The sequence below is a fragment of the Macaca fascicularis genome, chromosome 9, assembly GCF_037993035.2.
Source record: "Macaca fascicularis isolate 582-1 chromosome 9, T2T-MFA8v1.1".
Lineage (NCBI taxonomy): Eukaryota > Metazoa > Chordata > Mammalia > Primates > Cercopithecidae > Macaca > Macaca fascicularis.
Genome location: NC_088383.1, coordinates 97806118 through 97828154, shown reverse-complemented (window position 1 = coordinate 97828154; position 22037 = coordinate 97806118). Strand labels below are relative to the sequence as shown.

At 42.2% G+C, this 22037-nt stretch overlaps 2 protein-coding genes across 2 annotated transcripts in view; one reads left to right on the top strand and one right to left on the bottom strand.

Moving 5' to 3' along the window:
- Window positions 1-909: 909 nt before the first annotated feature.
- ACTA2 (actin alpha 2, smooth muscle) lies at window positions 910-18188 on the top strand. The gene is made up of 9 exons (XM_005565895.5): window positions 910-952; window positions 4714-4865; window positions 6257-6385; window positions 9386-9496; window positions 11406-11490; window positions 11883-12044; window positions 13577-13768; window positions 15023-15204; window positions 17896-18188. Exons 2-9 carry the CDS (start codon window positions 4737-4739, stop codon window positions 18037-18039), a joined length of 1134 nt encoding a protein of 377 aa, XP_005565952.1. The 5' UTR covers window positions 910-952; window positions 4714-4736; the 3' UTR covers window positions 18040-18188.
- The window catches only part of STAMBPL1 (STAM binding protein like 1), a 58091-nt gene continuing 54238 nt past the window's right edge, over window positions 18185-22037 (bottom strand). Inside the window, exon 11 of the mRNA XM_065521121.2 lies at window positions 18185-18362. Coding sequence (XP_065377193.1) covers window positions 18333-18362 — 30 coding nt within the window. The 3' untranslated portion in view covers window positions 18185-18332. The remainder of the gene's footprint in view (window positions 18363-22037) is intronic.

The window sequence follows — 22037 nt, the reverse complement described above, 5'->3', positions numbered from 1 at the left end:
AGATGAGATTTGGGTGAGGACATCGAACCAAACCATATCACTTGGTCTCTCTACTTCCTGTCAAGTAGGTTAGTGGGCAAAGAGGAGGGCTAGAGAGGCTTCCTTTGAACAATCTGCTTTCTTTTCCAAACTACTTCTTTGACCGGCTGCTGGGTAGACTCTTTCGTCAAAGGATGGTCCCTACTTATGTTGCTAATTTGCTCAGTGACAAATTAGTAGACAAAGCTAATGCACCAAAAAACAAACAACAACAACAACAACAAAATGAATGTAGTTATAATAAAGCTAACAACCAAATTCCTCTTTGTAAAACATAGACCTGTCAACCTTGTCTCTAACTTCAATTCCTACTTCCACTCACATCCCTCAAGAACTTGATTTATAAACAGTGTGCCTACCATAAAATCATCACTCTCTCTATGTATTTATAGACGACTGAAGGAATATCTTTCTTCCTTGCATGCTACCATGGTATAAGAGTTTTAAAAGTCCGTGCTAGGCAGAGGCAGCCCTTTCTGCCCCTTTCTGTTCTCAGTTTATTAGAAAATGGCCTGAAATTCCAGCATGATGGCAAGCTGGCATCCTCCGTGGAATGTGCAAACCATGCCTGCATCTGCCCATTACCCTAACTCAGTGTCTCTGGGCATTTCTGCAGTTGTTCTGAAGGCTTGGCGTGTTTATCTCCCACAGGCAGCTGAGCCGCCTCCCGTTTCATGAACAGAGCAGTGGAATGCAGTGGAAGAGACCCAGGCCTCCGGCCACCCAGATTAGAGAGTTTTGTGCTGAGGTCCCTATATGGCTGTGTTAGACTGACGACAGGCTCAAGTCTGTCTTTGTTCCTTGTTTGGGAAGCAAGTGGGAGGAGAGCAGGCCAAGGGGCTATATAACCCTTCAGCGTTCAGCTTCCCTGAACACCACCCAGTGTGGAGAAGCCCAGCCAAGCACTGTCAGGGTAAGTGGCGCCAGCCCAGGGATATGACTTATAGATTCCAGTGGCTCTTTTAATTACCCAGAATAACAAAACATCATCTGCAGGGATTTGGCTGGGTTCATGCACTGATATTTCTGAATGAAGATTGTTCTACTAAAATGATTGTAGCTTTTGGCTTCAATGATCTAACATTAAAGACAAGGCTAATATGTAGTTTGGTATGATGGAAGGGGTGGAGAAGAATATGAAAATTTTATTAATCCATGTCACTTACAAAACGTTCATACTAAACAAGCAGCCCAGATCTTGCAGCACAACACAGGTATGCAGGTTAGCTGTGTGCAGTAAGTTATACATTTATTTGTATTTAGGCACTGGAAACTCTGAGATTTGTTTTTGGTTCTGATTTGGTGTAGGGATTTTTTTCACTGGGCTGTATTTTTGGTGCAGCTAAGGTGTCTGGAAGTGGATTTCGGAAGTGAACAGAGAATAGTTGCCTAGTCTTTGCGCCTGAATTTGTGTATTCACTTCTGGGTTTCCCTGGCTCTAACTGGTAGTGTCTTCTGTTGGAAATGTATATCTCTTTTTTGTTGGAAATGTGTATGTGTGACCTTACATGTTCGGATCTGCATCATTGGTCATTTGCAGCAGAGCACAGCAGGTGACCAACTGAATTTTTCTCTGGAAAGAAAGAGGGAGGGAGCAGAGTCTGCATCTGACAGCTGTGTGTGCCTCCCGGCGGGATATCTGGTTTGCATCTCTCTCAGCTTAAAGCTCCCCTCAGCCTGGTGAGGCAAGTGTGACTGTGGAGCCAGCCCTGCCACCCCAGGCTGAGCTTCACTGCAAATCAAGGCTTGGCAGCTTCAGCCCAGACTGGAGTTTTCATGCTGAGATTTTCCTAGCATTTTGTGATTCATGACTAAATATGGTTTGCGTTTCAAGACGAATGAGCTGGGAACTGTAATCTTCTTTCCCCTCCCATCAACGACTCATTTTTGGCACAAGATGAACTCTAGTCAGTTGGAGCAAACCCCCTGACCTGGGTGCAGTTCCAAAACCAGACACTCAAGCATGTTTTACCTAATTAGGAAATGCTTTGCTCCAAACCAAGCTGCTCATTCAGGTTAGAGAAGAGTTCCAAACCACTGAGCGGACTCTTTCCAGGGACACAGTGACTTCAATGACAGTGCTCCTTTTGGACATTATAACATTCTTCCTGGATTTTCTTTTTCTTTTCTTTTTTTTTTTTTCTTTTGGCCAAGTAAAAAAAATTTGCTGAATTTTGAGATTTATTTTTCTGCATTCTTGCTGATGCTGAGAGTCAGCCTACTTTTTCTGAGTATAGTCAACCCCTCCTCCCAAGCCATCACTGCCCAACAAAACAGTTATTAAAAATATCCCGGCATTCATGGTCACCATACCTTCCCATTTTCAGAGACCATCCTAATTTGAAATGTTTTGTCCTCTTTTCAGCCCTTACTTTTGGTTTGGAAAGTGCACTCAGCACATCCATAGAGCGCCTGCTTATCCCCTGGGGCTGGCTGCTTCTGACAGATACCCCAGGCTCTTAAGCTTCTTCCCTTTTGTCTCCTTTATAGTTCTCGCCTCTTTTCTAAAGCTTCTTAATCTGCTATGGGGGAAGTCAAATCACAGGAATGTCAAACATAATTCAGCATCTGGAAAGGGAAAAGAAGGGTGGGAAAGGAAAGGGCAAGCCATTCCTAAGTCCCATTTCCATTCTTGCAAGTGGAATCCACATGTTGATTATTTGTATTCTAAGCCTGGAGCAGTGTGGAAAGAAAGCAAAGGTTAGAAACAAAGAGATCTGGATAATGAAAATAATCACACAGTGATAGTAATAATAATATGATAAAATTAGTATTTATTGAAAACTTAGAGCATCTCTGCTGCTATAAATTATTTTAAGTACTTTAAAAATCCAATCTCCATAAGAACTCCATGAGGTATGTCTCGATATCATTACTGTTTTATAGCAAGGAAATTGTGGTTTAGAGATGTTAAATAACTAAAATCACACAGCATCTAAGTGTTGGAGCCTGGACTCAAATCCAGGCAGTCTGTCACTGTGATCTGAAATCTTCGTTGTCCTAAATGTATCAGTTCAAGGTTCTTGGACAAGTAATTTAAACCAAACCTTAAGGCTTGGTTTCCCTGTCAGTTGAATACAATATTACATGCCTTGACTTTAAAATATGTCATCTCAATTGCAGTTTTATGTTCTTTGCAAAGAATTATTTTACATGAAGCACTGCTAAGGAAGTTTTAGGCCTTTGGCAAGACGCAGGTTTGATTTTGTGGGAATGTTTTGGCAGAACTCCAACTCTGTAATAGCTATTTTATTTCCCTACTTCTCAGACGTATCCTTAAAGAACTGCCTTTTTTATATATGAATTTGGAGGTGCAATCAGTTCACCCATTTAAAAGAAGAAATTTTCTCAATTTGAAATCCTAATTGAGATCTCAGTGCCAGGCAGAAAACTCTGGGTGTCCTTCTCTTAACGGAACATTTCAACCTAATTGTGATTAGAAAACTGGAAGAGGGCTTGAACTGGAAACCAAGGGTGGCTAAAGGGTACCTGATGTCTGGTTGGAGCTCTGCCTCTAATGCCCTGTGTGCCCTTGAGCAATCAATTCCTGATTTCCTTATTTGTGAAAATGAGAGCATTGGATGAAAATGTCCTCTAAAATGCCTTCAATTTCTCAAATTTGTAAGTTGATATGCTGCTGCAGCCCTTCTAATTTTACAAAAGGATCCAAGTATAAAGTAGGTTATTTAAAATTTTGTTTTATTACCAAAGAAATACACATTCAATATAGAAAATTTAAAAAATATGACAGAACCAAGGGAAGATAATTAAAAACACCTACGAAACCCACCACTTCATCACAACCCCAGTCAACATCTTGCTAAATATGATTAATCTTTTTGCAATGCATAAAAAATACATTTTTAATGAGATGTACAATGTTACTTTTTCTAACTGATGACTTACATAAGAACTACCTTTTGCTTATCCTCTTACTCTACCTTTTTAATGGCAGTAAAGTATTCTACCATATGATATATAATCCATCAGGCTCACCCTCACTTGTTGAACTTTTAGTTTAACAGTGACTTTTATTAACGGTGGATAATTGCAGCCCCTAAAATTTAAAGCACCTTCTCCGAAAATTTTATTTCAAAGCTTCTCTGAGGGTAAAGTAAAAGTCCTTATGATTCAAAAAGCTTTCTCCATTAAACACTTGACATTTTAACATTTTTAAATTTTTACATGCTGCCTCTCCCTCAAAAATCTAGCTGTTTGAAAAAATTTCAAAAAGGTAAAGCATATATAGAAAAATGTATATTTGGGTTGATACAGACAGGACAATCGAGATGCTTGTTTAACGTAAGGTAAGCAACTCTCTGGAAAGATCTGGTCTCAGAGTCTGGAGTTCCCATCTGTGCTCTGCAGTTTATTTATTCATTCACTGGCTCGGTCCACCTTTAAAGTGCTCACGAGAACACATGAGATGCCGGTCACTACACTAAAGTTGTATAAACACAGAAGTCAGTTTCGGAAGTCAGAGTTTCACCTTACTGAAACCTTACAGTCTAACTAAAGTACTTCCAGATAAGTGCTGTATTAGATAAGGGTGACGGGAGAGCACTAGGAGAACAGAGGAGGGCCCCCAAACCCAGCCTTGGAGGTGGGAGTTGTCAGGTAAGTGCCACAAATGCCCAATTGCAGCTGAGGTTGCTTCCTCCCTGTTTTCAATAGAATCCTGTGAAGCAGCTCCAGCTATGTGTGAAGAAGAGGACAGCACTGCCTTGGTGTGTGACAATGGCTCTGGGCTCTGTAAGGCCGGCTTTGCTGGGGACGATGCTCCCAGGGCTGTTTTCCCATCCATTGTGGGACGTCCCAGACATCAGGTGAGGAAAATTATGATTGGAACATAACAGGGCACAGAGCAGGTTCCTCTGTGCCCATGTTTATCCACAGATTGTCTATCTCTTTCTGCCCAGAAGTTATGTATCCTTGTTAAAAATATACCTCTCATGATTAAGGTCCAGGAGTAAATGCCAATTTCACATACAACGTAGACAGATTATCTGATGGGTGTCTATCGGATACAAAATCTGCCCCTTTTTCATGTGTCCTTTTTGTCTAAATATAGTCATCATCATCATCAAAATCATTTCCTCACCATCAGAAATGCTTATACATTATCCTGATGCATACCAAAGCTACTGTTTGGAAAGAAACTACAATAAAAGTCCAGGTCACTTAACCATATAGAGTTGATGTTAGATGAATACCAAATGCAATTTTACATAATATTAGCTGTCAACAAAATATATTTGGACAGCCACATGGTAATTCTACATATTATGTGTAAACAAAGCATTGGTGGCATCACATGGTAAAAACTCAGTAATTTCATCTCAGAAAATCTCCTTCACATCAGAAATGTATTTTGTGCATTGGGGCTATCTGATTGATGTTTATGCCTCTCTGCTTGGGATATACTCATGAGAATAAATAATAGAAACCTCTCCCAATGAATGCAGTCTGTCTGAATTCGTTGATCTTTATGCAGTGGAGATATTCTGCACAAGTCGCTCTTTTAAGGGTCCATAGTAGCCACGGCTGTTTTGTAGTTCTGAAATAGTCACTCCAGTGCAATTTAAAATCTAGTAACAGTAAGTTTTTAAGAGCTTCACCATAATGATTTTTTTTAAAATGCAGCTGACTAATTTAGGCAAATGTCTTCACAGTTGATTGGTATGAACTTATCCATTAGAAATCAAGCCTCGAGTGGTTGTAGATGCAATGCTTTTGCTTATAATAGTTAGAAAATAATACTCATATTCTTTTGGGTAGGTGATGACTTTAAAAGTACAGTTTAAAGGATTTATAAGACACAAAATGCAATTTAACAAATATGTAAAATTTTAATCCTTCTCTCAACAAATAATTATTGAGTGCCACAAATATGCCATGCAATTTGCTATAGTGATGGACAAGACAGACATGATCTCTGCCCTAAAAAAGCTCATCAAGGAACATAGGAGATAAAAATACAAAGTAAAGTTGACTTTCCCCCAACATCTCCTTTTATTTGAAGGCAATTCTGGTCTTTTTCCAATCAACTACAGAATGTTGCTTAAGAGCATAGTGGCAATGAGACTCAATATGTTTATTGTTGCTGATAATCAGAAGAGAAACTTTCCATCTCAATGATTTAACCTTTTGTGGCTTGACTGTAATTAATTCACAAGTTCTAGAAGATGCTGACTCATAATGTGTTGAACCTTTTTAGGGGGTGATGGTGGGAATGGGACAAAAAGACAGCTACGTGGGTGACGAAGCACAGAGCAAAAGAGGAATCTTGACCCTGAAGTACCCGATAGAACACGGCATCATTACCAACTGGGACGACATGGAAAAGGTATGGGAGGTTTGCTGCAGCTTGGGCCCTCAGGATACATAATCCCTGTGTTCCCTGATACAGAACACCACGCTACTGCTGGGGAAATAACTGGCTCACATTGTTCAACTTTACTTTTACTTGTTAATGTTCATTGTGGGTTATTACCCATTGAAAAAAAATTCCTGAATTGTCTCTTTAAAAAAAATTCCCTTGCCAGGCACAGTTGCTCATACCTGTAATCCCAATACTTTGGGAAGCCAAGGTGGGAGGATCGCTTAGCCCAGGAGTTTGAGACCAGGCTGGGTAACATAGTGAGATCCTATCTCTACAAAAAATAAATGAAATTAGCCAGGCATGGTGGCACACACCTCAGTCCAAGCTACTTGAGAGATTGAGGTGAGAGGATCACTTGAGCCTGGGAGATGGAGGCTGCAGTGGGCCAAGATCCTACTCCAGCCTAGGTGAGGGAGTGAGACTCTATCTCAAAAAAAAGAAGAAAAAAATCCTGCAGGGCACAGTGACTCACACCTGTAATCCCAACACTTTGGATCACTTGAAGCCAGGAGTTCGAGACCAGCCTGGGCAACATAGCAAAACCCTGTCTCTACTAAGAAGAAAAAAAAAAATGTTTAATTAACAGTGTGTGGTAGCATGCAACTGTAGTCCCAGCTACTCAGGAGGCTGAGGTGGTAGGATCATTCAGGCCCAGGAGATCGAAGCTGCAGTGAGTTGATCATACCACTGCACTCCAGCCTGGGCAACAGAGCAAGACTCTGTCTCTAAAGAAAAGGAAAAACAATGTCCTTGCCTATTAGGGTTTATTAACTAATTAGTGGATGACAGTTCTGTAGATGAGAAGAGTAGCCCTTTGCCACTGCAGGGAATTAATCATCTGTTGCTCATGTCAACTCGGTTGCCCTCCTAGGACAAGCAGTGCATGAGCAGCAGCTCAGAGAATAACCCTCCTTTCTTTCTCATCAGGGGCTGTATGGCTATCCCTCTCAGTGCAATACAGCTAAAGAGGGCTTGAAATGCTTGAAATGCTGGACCTTAAACAGCCCATTCTTGAAAGGTGTTCATTAACTCACTCTAAACATCTAAATTAAAAATGTTTTTGTTTTCACTATAGTAAACAGGACTGTAACATTGCAGATTTGTTACATTTCTGAATGTCTCGCCACACACCGAAGCACAATAGCCACTGAAAAAAGCTATATGACAAATATTTTAAAAATTATTTCTCTGTGTTGTATTACATGAGGCCTTATCTCCCAGACACTTATAGAAGAGCTAATGAGAAGAAGAGCTAAATTCTTAGATTTTGATGTTTGGTCATTAAACATTACAGACACCAGTGATCAGAGAAAAAACAGAAGAAATAATGAGAAAGTGACATACAAATTTTAAATGCAGCAAGATATATCAGAATCACAACATCTGGCCTTTTATTTATCTATCAGCTCATTACTACTACTACTATTACTACTACTACTACACACACACAATTTGTCACTTAAAAAAAAATACACAATGTTGTCAGAATTTATCAGCAGTAATGCTCCAAGCTCCATCTTTCTACAAAAATTTCCTATCAGTAGGTTTGCTTAATTGAGGATTCTAGATTTGGTAAGATTGCAGTTTGCACAGAGAAAAAGATATCAATATCAACAGGAAAATATTATTTTAGAATTTCTCCATGGAGCTGACAATATCTTAGAATGTATCCTCCTAGAGAGAGACTATAAGAACAAAAAACTTCCCTTAGTTCTAAAATTTAAATTCAAAGTATCTTCTGGTGGGGGTGAAGAGAAAGCGAGAGAGAAGGAGAAGGGTTGCTTGTTGAGACTGGCAGGATTTTTTGAGCAGTCTGCTGCTTTCAATCCACTAAAGAAACAAAACTTTGAGAAGTTTCATTTCCTTTCCATCAACCACAAATCCAAAACAAAAGAAAGTGGAATAAGATAGTCTTGAAAGCTAATTTTGCTTTAGCTAATTTATAAGCTTTCATCAGCAGTTCTTGTTTTGCTCTGTTTTGATTTTGGGTGAATCTCATATTCATGGCTCTGGTGGAGAATTTTCAAGCTTTTAAAGATTAATCAATTTAGTCCTTTTTGCAATGGTTTGTTCTTTTCGGCATCTAGGAATTAAAGAAAGTGCTCAACCATAAAGCAAATGTAGTTATGTCCAAAGTACCTTCACATAGACACACTATACGTAGGTGTGGGCCTTTTGGAAACAGCTGAAGGCCAAAAGTCTCACTGTGAGTGAAAGATCCAGAGTGTGCTGATAGAGGAAGCTTTTCTCATCCCTCGAGAGCAAAAAGGGTGATGGAGGCAAGAGTCAGGGAGCCCTGTTCTCTTCTTCATATAACATTGCAAAGGGCAACTTCTCTAGAAGCATTAAAAGTGTCAATTAGGTTTCCAAGTAAGCGTCATTTATTCATATACACATTCATTTGTCTTTTTATTTACAAAATTAAATCATTTTCCCATGAACATTAAAATGGAAAGAGAGAACAAAGAAAATAGAGTTGAATGATAATAACATTGATTCTGGGCCAGACACTGGGCTGAACAATAACTCAAGGGTTACCTTATTCATTTGCACAAAGACCCAATGAGGTACACACTAATTATTTTCATCTCCCTATTACCAATCATGAGACTGATGCTGAGAAGGGTTAAAAACTTGCCTAAACTCACACAACCAAGAAGTGTCCGAGCTGGGCTTTGAACCCAAGGTTTGATCAAGGGTTGTGCCCTTAACCAGTATACCATCCTGCCTCACAGATCTGGGTTAGGGATTCTGCTCAGTCACTTACTAGATGTGAATCATTTGGGAAAGTACTCACACACTTTGACCTTCAGTCTCTGCATCTATAAAACCATGGACACATGATGAGTATTTGTAGCATTTCCTTTGGTCTTGGTGTCAAGTAGCTTCTGGTCCCTTTTTGGGAAATGCAGGGCTTCATGACAGCACATCATTGTGTTTCTTCTCTGTCCCCCAACTCACTAGATCTGGCACCACTCTTTCTACAACGAGCTTCGTGTTGCCCCTGAAGAGCATCCCACCCTGCTCACGGAGGCGCCCCTGAACCCCAAGGCCAATCGGGAAAAAATGACCCAGGTAAGTATGCTACCCCAGCACACAACACTTTGGGGTCTGGGGAAAGTTCTGTTAGAAGGAGGCTATGCAGGACAGCAGAGAGAAGGCCAGAGCTAGGAGTCCACCAACAGACTGATAACCTTCAATGAACTCAGGGATCCCAAAGGACAGGAACAGCTTGATGGTACTTGCATCCTTCCTGCAGGGACCAGCCCTTTGCCTCCAAAAGCAATAGGAAATTTAAAATATTTCATTGAGAAGAGGCCACGTTTAAGTTAAAATGTCTAAGGAGAAGTCACTTCAAAATGCAGCATCACATACATTAGGAATTTGGGTTCGAGAGTCAGACATATCTAGGTTTGAAAACTGGATCTGCCACTTATCAGTTATGTAACCTTAAAGAATTCCGTTAATTTCTCAGAGCCTTAGTTTCCTTGTCTATAAGTTGGAAGTAATATTAATACTATTATTTTTCAAAAAGATTGATGTGAACATTAACAACAAGATGAAACGACAGATGTATATCATGGTTCCTAATAAACATCCAACAAATAATAGTTATTATTGTCATTATTATTACTTGTTTGAAGCTAAAGACCTTATGATAGAATCCCATCCAGTCCACCAGACAGAGGAGTTTTCTAGTTTGGATGAGCTATTAAATAACAACATTATGGTCAGGTACTAGGCTCAGCATTTTACATTCATTGTCTCTTTAAGTTCTAGCAATGTGAAGCAGGAACAATGATTATATTGTTTATATAAATGAAGAAATTGAGGCTCAGATACATTAAATGATTCTCCCAGGGTCACATAGCCAGAACTGGCAGAGCCTGGGATTGATCCATGATCTTCCAGCATTGGAGAATCATAAATGTAAATAACTGCAAGGCCTTTTCCTCAGAAGAGCTCCTGGTGCTTGCACCAACCCACTAGCACTTATTCTCCACAGGGAAACATCTGTAGGCCTGAAAATCACTGCATGTCGCAAGAGATGTTGCTTCTGATGAATTATTGTTCCTGTCAATGGTGTGAAGGCAAAAAAAAAAAAAAGGTTGGAAATTATGGCTCGCTAGTGAATGATGTCAGACAGTTTGGTTAATAGAGTAGGAAGGGTCTTACAGAGGGAGAAATGAAGACCCACAGACATCTCCTGATGCACAAACTTCTCACAAGTGACCTGGAAGGGCTTGGTTCTAATCTTGTCCCTGGACTGCACCAACTGGGACACTGACATTCTATGTGGTCCTCTATTACCCGTGGGCAGGTCCTGTCTTCCAGGAATCAGGGCCTCTCCCACTGCAGCCAGAATGGCCTCAGATTCTAGGGTTAGCATTGACCCAGCAACTACATAAAAAGGTGGAATCGATTAAATGGAACCTCAGGCAAATCACAGAAATGGGGCTAATCCTAGCCAGCCTGAGCTTCAGATTTAAAAGTTTTCTTTCTTTATACCAGAGAAATCAAAACCTGAATGTTGTCTTCTCTTTTTCTTCTGGCTTTGACATAGTTAATAAGCCCTAGACTGTCTGCACTGGAAAAACTGGAGATCTCATTTAGTCCAAACTCCTCCTCTGTTTATAGTTAAGAGACCTGGAATGAAGCCACTAGTAGTCAACTATTAGTTTGGTGACTATTAGTCAAAGCCAAGACCACAGACAGAAGCTAGACTTTCCTTTCCCCTGGCCAAGCCTTGTGTGCACACTGCTTCTTCCCCTCCCCACCCTGTCAGGCCACTGATGTCATGGCTCCCCATTCACACCTTCATTTCTCCTCTTTATGTGACCAGGGCTGTTCTGATCCTCCTTACTTTGGCCTCCTCTGCCCAGAACAGGTCAGGCCCCTCTACATCCATCAACCAGGTGTGCTCTCCTGACCATTCTTTGTCAGATGGGCACCTTCACTAACAGCTCTTTGGATTGCTTTGCAGATTATGTTTGAGACTTTCAATGTCCCAGCCATGTATGTGGCTATCCAGGCGGTGCTGTCCCTCTACGCCTCTGGACGCACAACTGGTAGGTGACTGGGAGGGGCAGGAAGTTGGTCGGAGCGCACCACCAGAGATGGGACTGAATGGTCATTAACACGTGGGGGTGATGGACTGGGGCTGAGTTAGAATGGACACGGCTGAACCCAGCCCTGAAACACCTTCTCATGTTCAAAATAAGCCCTCGACCTCATATTTCTAGCAGAACTTTTTTCTACTGTTTTCCTCTTCCTGTTCTTCCCTTTTTTTCATCTTCCCCAAGCCCTGTCCCACCTCACCTCTCCTATCACATGCCCTCTTTTCTCTTCTTAAATAAGAAGCTCAGAAATTCCCTCTCCCCAAGGCTTCCCTCTACTTGGCCAGCAAGTAACCACATGCCAGCTGCCATGGTCACTTCTATCATGCCCAACTGTCTCCCAGGCATCGTGCTGGACTCTGGAGATGGTGTCACCCACAATGTCCCCATCTATGAAGGTTATGCCTTGCCCCATGCCATCATGCGTCTGGATCTGGCTGGCCGAGATCTCACTGACTACCTCATGAAGATCCTGACTGAGCGTGGCTATTCCTTCGTTACTACCGGTGAGGCCTGTGGGAGATAAGGGACAGAGGGGATCAGTGTGTTGCTCAGCAACTTCCAGGACAATCCTCACTATCCAAGGAGATGATGGGATGAAGATTTGCAAATGGCAAGGCCTGGCTCTAATGCACAGAGCAAAGCACATCTTTCTTTGCTATGTGAAGTTGCAAAATGATTACACTATTTCCTTGAGGAGAACAGTTATAGACACCCAGTGTTATGCATTAGTCAGTGTTGTATACTTGATCTTTTTTAAATCCCCTCCATTAGCAAATAGAAGAAGATTGTGCAGAGACTGAAGATGGCACGGTGTGGTGATTGGCAGGAGACATTGTGATAGGACTTGAGTCCCAACTCTGCTACTCAGTAGCTCTGTGAGCTTGAACAAGTTAACCAACCACAGTCTCTTTATTTGTAAAATGCAGATAATAATAGATCCTGTATCACATGATTGTTAGGAGTATTAAATGGAAGAATGCATGTGGAATACTTGACATAGAGTAAGTATTCAATAATTGTTAGCTATTACCAGTGATACGTGTTAATAGCTAACACAGTGACACATATGTATTCAGATTCTAAGCCGGTGCACCCAGTCCTCCCTCACAAGAGGAAAGTGTCAGCATTGCCAGAAACATGGTATGTCCTCAGTGCTGGTGGCTCCAGCTACCTGCCCTCCCCTTAGCAATTTGGTATTGTCCACACGTTTAGGTTTCTGAATGTGCCTGTGGCTTACTTTATGCTCCAAATTTGAGGCTTGAAACTTGAACCCTGCCACTGTTAAAGTCTCCACTTGCAATATGAAGTTGAATAATTGCATTCCTCCTCTGCTCCCTACAAAGAATCTCAAGATGCCTCAAAAAGGTTCCTAGAGCCTCAGATAGAATTAATAGCCTGTAACTTGAGAGAGCAGAAGTCTGAAAGGTCTCTGCCTGCCCACCTCTTCCGTATCTCGTACAGGATGCACTGCTGAAAACCTCCGGACTAGGCCTGGTCCTGAGACAGCACCACCTCTTTCCTGGAGGGTGAGAAATGTGCCAAAGGGTTGAGCTGCTATTTACTGGCCCAAGCAACATGATCTCAGACTTTTAGAAAATTCTGGGGCCCCTGCAGAGCTGATTCAGCCTAAGACTTCCTGGTTAACTGAAAATACAATATAACAAACTTTCTGTTATAAAATAATTATAATAGAGAATAGTTATCCTGCAAAAAAAAAAAATAAATAAAAGTTATGGTAAAAAAGGATCCCCTACTGTGAGCCTTTCTCTAGCTAGCTCATTTTATTCTTGTTATACATTTCCCAGACAACGCATACTGAGGGCCTACTATGCATGAGACAGTGTGCTAGGAACAGAGGTGATTCCCTGGTGGCCCTACTACGTCATTGTCATCATGGATTTTGGATTGAAGAATATTGAACTGACACATTTTTTGAAGGCGTATATCTTGAGGGAGAGACTGAAGTAGGGTAGGTAGATCTTTACCACCTGTGCAGACCCTAATGTTTGCCACAATGTTTGTATCTGGTTGACAGCTGAGCGTGAGATTGTCCGGGACATCAAGGAGAAACTGTGTTATGTAGCTCTGGACTTTGAAAATGAGATGGCCACTGCCGCATCCTCCTCCTCCCTTGAGAAGAGTTACGAGCTGCCTGATGGGCAAGTGATCACCATCGGAAATGAACGCTTCCGCTGCCCAGAGACCCTGTTCCAGCCATCCTTCATCGGTAGGCAACAAACGCCCTTTTCCTGGGAAGGGGAGTCATTGTCTTCTCCCGTATCAAGCCAGCCTCCAGAACATGGAGACAAGTGATGGTTGCCCCAAGACCAAAAGCATTTCTAAACCAGAAAAAGGGAAAGTGCCACATATTCAAGGTGAGAAGACATAATGAGGCCAGGAAAGAGGTTTTCTTTCGAAGAAAACAATATATACGTTGCAGTTAAGCCCAAAGCATTCTTGGTGTATGATGAAAGAATTAAATAATGCCTATGCTTTGGAGACAGTGGAAAGGGTAGGGAGAGTGTGCTGAATGCTGAGAATTTGGGAATGCTGGGGGAGAGAAAAATAGAAGAGCACTCAAAGTGAGTCTGTTCCTACATCCACATTGTCTTGGAGAGACAGGTTTGTATAGTTGTTTACATAGGCAGGCTCTGAGAGGGATGAGCCTGGGTTTCAGTCTTAGTTGTCTTGATCTTGGGAAAGTCACAACCTTCCCAATTTGTCTCCTCATATATAAAGTGGAGACTGTAATATTACTTATGTCCTAGAATGGCTGTGAGAATTACATGAGATCGATAAAGAACATTTAGCCCACTGCCTGGCAAAAGCAAGCATTCAATAATTATCAGATATCACTAGTAATTAATAATCAGGTAGTGCTATTGTTAACGTTATCATTACATCACAGCACCGCAGAAGATGAAGGGGCACCTAGAGATTTTTTTCAAAACACCTGCATCAGAAATTAACAAAAGTCCAGACCCGCCCCCCAAAAAAATTTTAGCAAGATTGGAAAAAATGATCCTTTGTCTGAACAGGATAGAAAATTTTCCTGATAATCCAGCCCCATTAGCTTTGGGGGCTGGGGTAGATGCAAGGTAGCTGTCAAATGGAGACCTGGGAGAGCTCTGAAGAGTGGCTGCAACATTGGCTCAGCATGGAAGCTTTACAGGGAATCGGAAGGCTTCACCCCTGATTTAAACCACATGGAGTGAGTAGTGAGTCTGTTAAAAAAAATCAGTGATACCTGTTGTAGCCTGTGCCTCAGGATGCTGCAGCAGGCCTTCCTCATCAGAAGGGAGTCAGGAAGACATAGAGCGTAACAAGACCCTTTAGTCTCTCAGACAGGTGGTTCCTAGATTATTATGTCATCCCAGCCTCAGTCCACTGCAAGATCATCCAGATGCTCAAGTTTGGTCTTCCACGTCTAGCCTGGGTTTTACTCTCCACCTAAGGACCATGGCCTGTGTCTCTTTTCCAGGGATGGAGTCTGCAGGCATCCATGAAACCACCTACAACAGCATCATGAAGTGTGATATTGACATCAGGAAGGACCTCTACGCTAACAATGTCCTATCAGGAGGCACCACTATGTACCCTGGCATTGCCGACCGAATGCAGAAGGAGATCACGGCCCTAGCGCCCAGCACCATGAAGATCAAGGTACTGTTCAGTGACAGACTCAGTGGCAATGATGCCAGCAGTGTCAGCCCTATAACCACAGACTAGAACTCTTCAGAGACTGTATTTTGGTGACACGCAATTGTGGGTTTTAGGGGTAGGTAGTGGACACAAATCCCATATTTTACAGGATGTAAGTCAATCCAGTTCATAAGAAAAATTGAGTGACTTTATACAAAATTTGATCTCTGTTTATCCTTATCAGCTACTTTCAGCAGCTGCAATCAAGATCAGCAGAGCTCCCCACATGTTCATATCTCTTTAAAATATGCATTTTGCTTACTCGACACAAAAAATAATGCATCGTGCATGTAACACATTTTAAAAAAATACAGATGACCTAGACTTATTTCTGAAGAACTTTAAACACTGTAGATTCAGGAGCGTTATACTCTTCTTCCATTACTAACCTCAATCCCGTGGCCAGGAATTCGAATTTTATCTTCATTCCTCTGTCTAGCACATCTTTTGATACAGGCGCTCAGAAGCACTGAATGACTCCAGGATGACCAAGCTCAGTCCCTGAGCCACCCAGGACCCCTGTATGTGGTGTGAATGTTGAGCCCTAGTGAAGGGAACTCAGGGATTAAATGGAGATAATTCTTTGGAGGCAAACTTAACCTGTGGCTGGTCACTTCTCAAAGGCTATTATCACTCTCTGAAGTAAGAAGGCCACACTTGGGACTTTCTGACTCATGTCACAGGAAGCAGAGGGGCAATTCTAGTGCAGTTCACACATGTGGGTATTTAAACAAATTCTCTCCTCTTTGCACTCCCTTCTGTTTTTTAGAAGGAGTATGCAGCTAACATTAGAGAGTGTGCTAGACTGAAACACGCACACTTTCTCTCTCCATGACAGGCTCTGACTAGTCCTGCCCTAAAACACTTCAGCGTGAGAGAAGAGAGACTATTTTCCAACAGGGTTTGTGTTTCTTGGATGCCGTTCTGATCAGCTCTTACCTCCCTCTTATTTTCACAGCAGAGGGAGGAGAATGAAGCCAGCAGCTGGGCTCACTACAGAATTAATCTGGTTGAGGGTCGATAACAGAAAGAGGCTATTGCTAGAGTTGGGCAGTTCCTAGTTCTCTAAACTTAGTTTCTTGAATAGAAATGAATGTGAAACTCTGGGCCCCAATGTAGTGAGATAGTACAGAGCACCAGGAAAAACCTGGGACAATAAGATGATAACATTTGGTGAAAACGGAACTGGATGAGGGACCTATGGGAACTCCCATAGAATTTGCCATAGGCTGTTCTTGCATTGCTATAAAGAAATACCTGAGACTTGGGTAATTTGTAAAGAAAAGAGGTTTAATTGGCTCACAGTTCAGCAGGCTGTACAGGAAACATAGCTCTAGCATCAGCTTCTGGGAAGGCCTCAGTCTCAGAAAGCTTCAAATCATGGTGGACGGCAAAGCAGGGGCAGACACCTCACATGGCAAAAGCAGGGGTAACAGAGAGGGCAGGGGTTGGGGGGAGGGTGCCACACACTTTGAAATGACCAGATCTCTCATGTGAACTCGGAAGAAGAGCTCACTTATCACCAAGGAGATAGCCTAAGCCATTCATGAGAGATCCACCCCTGTGATCCAAACACCTCCCACCAGACCCCACCTCCAACACTGGGGATTACATCCCAACATGAGATTCGGAGGAGACATCCAAACTATATTAAATTCTTTACAACTTTTCTGAAAATCTAAAATTATTTCAAAATAAAAAGGTTATTTTTAAAAACAAAACAGAACAAAAAACCACCTGGGAGAACCCAGGTTTGAATATTAGATCTGACACTGATATAACCAGTGTTACCTGGGTCAGTTACTTAAACTGTCTCAGCCTCTGTTTCCTCATATGTAATATGGGAGTAATTTAAGACTTATTCTTCAAGATATTTATGAGAATCAAATGAGATAATACATGTAAAATGCTTAGCATAGTGTCTGACATATAATTACGTGTTCAGTAAATATCAGTACTTTGTATTAAGAAGTACATGCTCAAGCAGAGCTCAGAAGATAAAGATTAAACTGGTTAACCAGTTTTCACTGTTCTCTGTGCCTAAACCATTCATTTATTTAAGAAACATGAGCATGCCTTGCATGTTAGGCCTATGCACTGGGAAAGGCCAAACAGTGCAGCTTAAGAGGCACCTATTGCAAGGGAATGTCCCCAGCAGGAGACCACCCCCATTGTTAAACAGAGCATCTGGGTGAAAAGTGGTAGTTCACTTCACCACGTCGAAAAACATTTGTATAGTAAGTCCTAGCACAATTACAACTTCTCCTTTGAATAGCCTAGAGTTTCTACAGAAAGTGCTTCGTGTTGAATTCTGAGGCTGAGTTCATGGAAATCAGAGGCATTGCCAGGGTTCTTAAGTGGGGGCCATGGCTAGATTTGCAGCCAACTCTGTTTGCTCAACAGTGTGGTTGAGGAGTTACACATGAGAAAAACGAATGTGCTTACTGAAGAATTTCTAAACCCGTGGCTCCCTCTGGCGGTCCTGCCAAGAACATGACACAATTAGGACACAATTGGCATCTAACAGACAAGCCTGTGTCCCTGCTGAACAAGAAACTAGGCCATGGTAGAACACCCAGGCTCTGTCCTATCACACTAACGACTGCACTCATGATGACATTAATGACCCTTCTTTTTCATCTTGACTGACAGATCATTGCCCCTCCGGAGCGCAAATACTCTGTCTGGATCGGTGGCTCCATCCTGGCCTCTCTGTCCACCTTCCAGCAGATGTGGATCAGCAAACAGGAATACGATGAAGCCGGGCCTTCCATTGTCCACCGCAAATGCTTCTAAAACACTTTCCCGCTCCTCTCTGTCTCTAGCACACAACTGTGAATGTTCTGTGGAATTGTGCCTTCAGTTCTTTTCCAAGTCATTCCTAGCCAAAGTTCTGACTCGTTACCTATGTGTTTTTTAATAAATCTGAAATAGGCTACTGGTAACTTCTAGCGTTGGCCTCCGATCAATACCCGACCGAGATCACGTTAGGTTGACCTCACCCGTTACAGGATGGCTCCCTCTAGTGGTCCAGCTGAGCACATGACAATTAGGATGGATATGTTTCTCAAGCAAAGGGTAGAATCACATTACCTAAAGTGGGGAGCTGCATTTCGGTTCTGTAAAGAGGAATAATTTGAGAATACATTGGAGATTTTAAAAAATAACATGGACTACAGTGTATCAATGGGATAATCTACAGTACCTCATAACTTGCAAAGTGATTATATTACTTTACACTCATAACCCCAGTACTGGTAACCTGATGGGCGAAAACAATTACACATACACACACGTATATATATATACATATACACACATATATATGTGTGTGTGTATATATATACACTATATATATTAGAGATAAGGTCTCACTCTGTCGCTGGAGTGCAATGGTGTAATCATAGCTCATTGCAGCCTTGAACTTCTCGGCTCAAGCAATTCTTTCCTCTTGGCCTCCCAAAATGCTGGAATTATAGGCATGAGCCACTGTGCCTATGTATCTTAAAAGTAATATCTTGTATATTAAAAATCACACACACATATACATTTCCCATATGTATACACATGTATGTGTGTGACTTTTAATATACAAGATATGACTTTAAATGCATACACTATGTATTAAACATATATATACACACACACATATATATGTACATATAGAAACAGGTCTGACTTCTATGTTCATTGAGGGAAACATGGATTTTTTAAAAAACATTGAGAAACACTGCCTTAAAATCTCACTACACATCTGGACCATCTGTTTCCCTTCTCCTGATCTCTGTCTTTGAAAAGGATACTATGGATATATTCATGCCAGAAGGAATGAGAGAGATAACAATACTTTCCAAGGACTATTAGCATCAATCATCTGGCGAAGGGTTTTACACATAGCATCTCTCAGCTGTTCTTCACAACTATCTAGGGAAGTATTACTATCAGCCCACTTTATAGATGAGGAGACAGAGATTGCTCTAGAAACGCAACTGGATAGGAGAGTTACCAACTTCAGCTGTTCCTTTGCCCATTTGGCCTGAGGCACAAGGATATAAAAAAATACCAACCCTGCCGTTCAGGGTCTTAGCCTCAGACCACTCCTTGCCCAGGCTGTTCACCACCCTCAGTTGCTCCCAAGCTGGGAGCTGCTTGCCCTCCAGTGCATACAGTGTGTGTCAGCAGCTACTGGTTGTCCTGAGGAGCGAAGGTGGCTCTGTCCGTGGCAGCACCTCACTGCAGAGACCTCCAGGCCCAGGACTGAGTGTCTGTTTGGTCCAGAAAACCCAAACTTCCCTAGTATTCTCTGGCCCTGTAACTTGCAGATAATTAGGGTTAATACTACAAATAATAAGAGCTAGGATGTACTGGTGCCCGCCATGACCACAGCCTGTATCAAGCTCTTTATATTAGGATCTTATTTTCTCCTACAACAGCCCTATTATTTTGGTCTGCCTTTAAAAAAAAAAAAGAGATGGGGTCTTGCCATGTTGCCCAGGCTGGTCTTGAACTCCTAGGCTCAAACAATCCCCCTGCTTTGGCCTCCTAAAGTGCTGGGATTACATGCATGAGGCACAGCACCTGAACATTACTGCCTTTTTACAGAAGAGTAACTGAGGCTAGCAGCAGCCCAATGTCATGCTGCTGGCAAAGATATCAGCTTGCTCCTTCTTGTGCTTGGTTTCCAACTTATATTTTTAGCCATTAGGCCAGCATCTCCCAAAGAATAGGCTATAGGGACCAACCTCATTGGAAGCTCATTTTAAATGGGTAGAGTCCTGGGTCACATCTAACACCCGCTGAGCTAGAATCTCTGGAGTTGAGGCTGGAAACTTGAACTTCAATCAGATTTCCCTGGTGATTCTTATGCACATCAAAATTTAAGAACTACTGGAATATGATCGAGGGAAATCTTTCAGCTGCAAATTCATGCTTCCCAGGCAAGGACACCTCATAGCCACTAGATTTAAACTTAAGGATTAGTGTGCAGATACTTGCCACCAGATCACTTTCATAACTGAAGCAGAAATTGCCAACCATTGCTGTCATCTCTACAGGGTTTCCTTGGAGTAAAACTGGTCAGTTGCACTGCTGTACTTCATATTTACCACCAGGCAGCATGAGCGCTCTAGTAAAGAAACATTCTTGGAACAGCCTCTCAGACTGAAACAGCCATGCCCAGAGGCAAAAATCAGGCAAACCAGAAGCACCCACTGAATATGCATTAGTGAAATGGTCTGTCCTTGTGAGCCACTCAACTGCAGTGCCTAAGCACCCTCCTCCCAGTTATCCATCAGTAATTCCTCCCCTAATTCCACTAGATGCCCAGTGACTTAAGAGGCTGGGCTTTGCACAGGTGGCTGAGTCCCCTTCATGAGTGTCACACCAATCTCCAGAGGAGATAAAACCAGCAACATATAGGTTTGACAGCCTTCGGAATCCTCTTCTCTCCTCTAACAATAGCAAACCACACTCTCGAAGGAGAGGAACATCCTTCTATGACTACCAAGTTTTCCCATGACAGGCTTCTGCAACTCTGGAGGACAGCATGGGTTTCTAATGACATTAATTCACATCATGCAGCCATTATTGTGAGCAGATGTGTGGGAAGAGGCATTATTTACTTAAAAATAATCCTCTGTTGTCTCAGGAGGCCGAGGCGGGCAGATCACCTGAGATCAGGAGTTCAAGACCAGCCTGGCCAACACGGTGAAACCCCATCTCTACTAAAAATACATAATTAGCTGGCCGTGGAGGCATACACCTGTAATCCCAGCTACTCAGGAGTCTGAGGCAGGAGAATTGCTTGAAACCCGGAGGCAGGGGTTGCAGTGAGCCAAAAGCGTGCCATTGCACTCCAGTCTGGGCAAAAAGGAGTGGAACTCTGCCTCAAAATAATAATAATAATAATATTAATAATCCTCTGTTGTCAATGTGGTATCCTTTGTGCAGCTAGGAAATTCTCTTTAGAAGAATTTCTAACACAGAACATCTGACTGTAGTTAGGGAGGAGGCTGTCTGGACCAACATACACTTGCAGTCCAACCAGAAGCCATTGCTGTAGTTCAGCTTATTCAGAAAGAGATAGCGCCCCCAAAAAAAGAGAGAGAGAGAGAGAGAAAATGGGGCAGCCTGAGATAGGGTTCTTCCTTATCAGAGTATGAAGTAATGCTTATTCCTGGGAGATCAGAGTCAACTTAAGTAATGTCTGAAGAACACTATGAGCTAGGACAGACAGCAGTGTCAAGGAAATAGAACTAGGCAAGGTTCTGCCTGGATGGAACCCTCAGCCGAGTGAGGAAGATGGGCATTAAATAAGCACTTGGGCACGTTGTAAGGGGTTCAAAAGAAGAATTTTATGGGGTACTGGCTTTTGTAGCCATGGGCTCTAACTTGAGCCAGGGGCTCAGGAGAGGCTGCCTCTCTGAGAAGATAGTGCTTAAGCAGAGACTTAAAGAGTAAGAATTGAGTAGACCATAAAAAGGGCTGGGGGCTAGAGGGGGTTGAGGTTTGGGAAGGGGAAGTAGGACCTCCATGGGACATGTTCCCAGCAGAGTCCCAGAGATGTAAGAGTGCTGCACAGCTGGGAAAAAGGGAACCCCAAAGAACTGGACCACATACACAAGTGTGACCACGACTTCACTATGATTTTCCAAAGTAATATTCATAACATTTTTTCTATGAAAAAATCAGATACCAATTTCAAGCAATGGAGGCAATGTTGAATGAGAAGTATGGCATCTCTGGACCACCTGCTTTTCCTGAGCATTTCACCTTTGAGGTTAAATTAATCATCT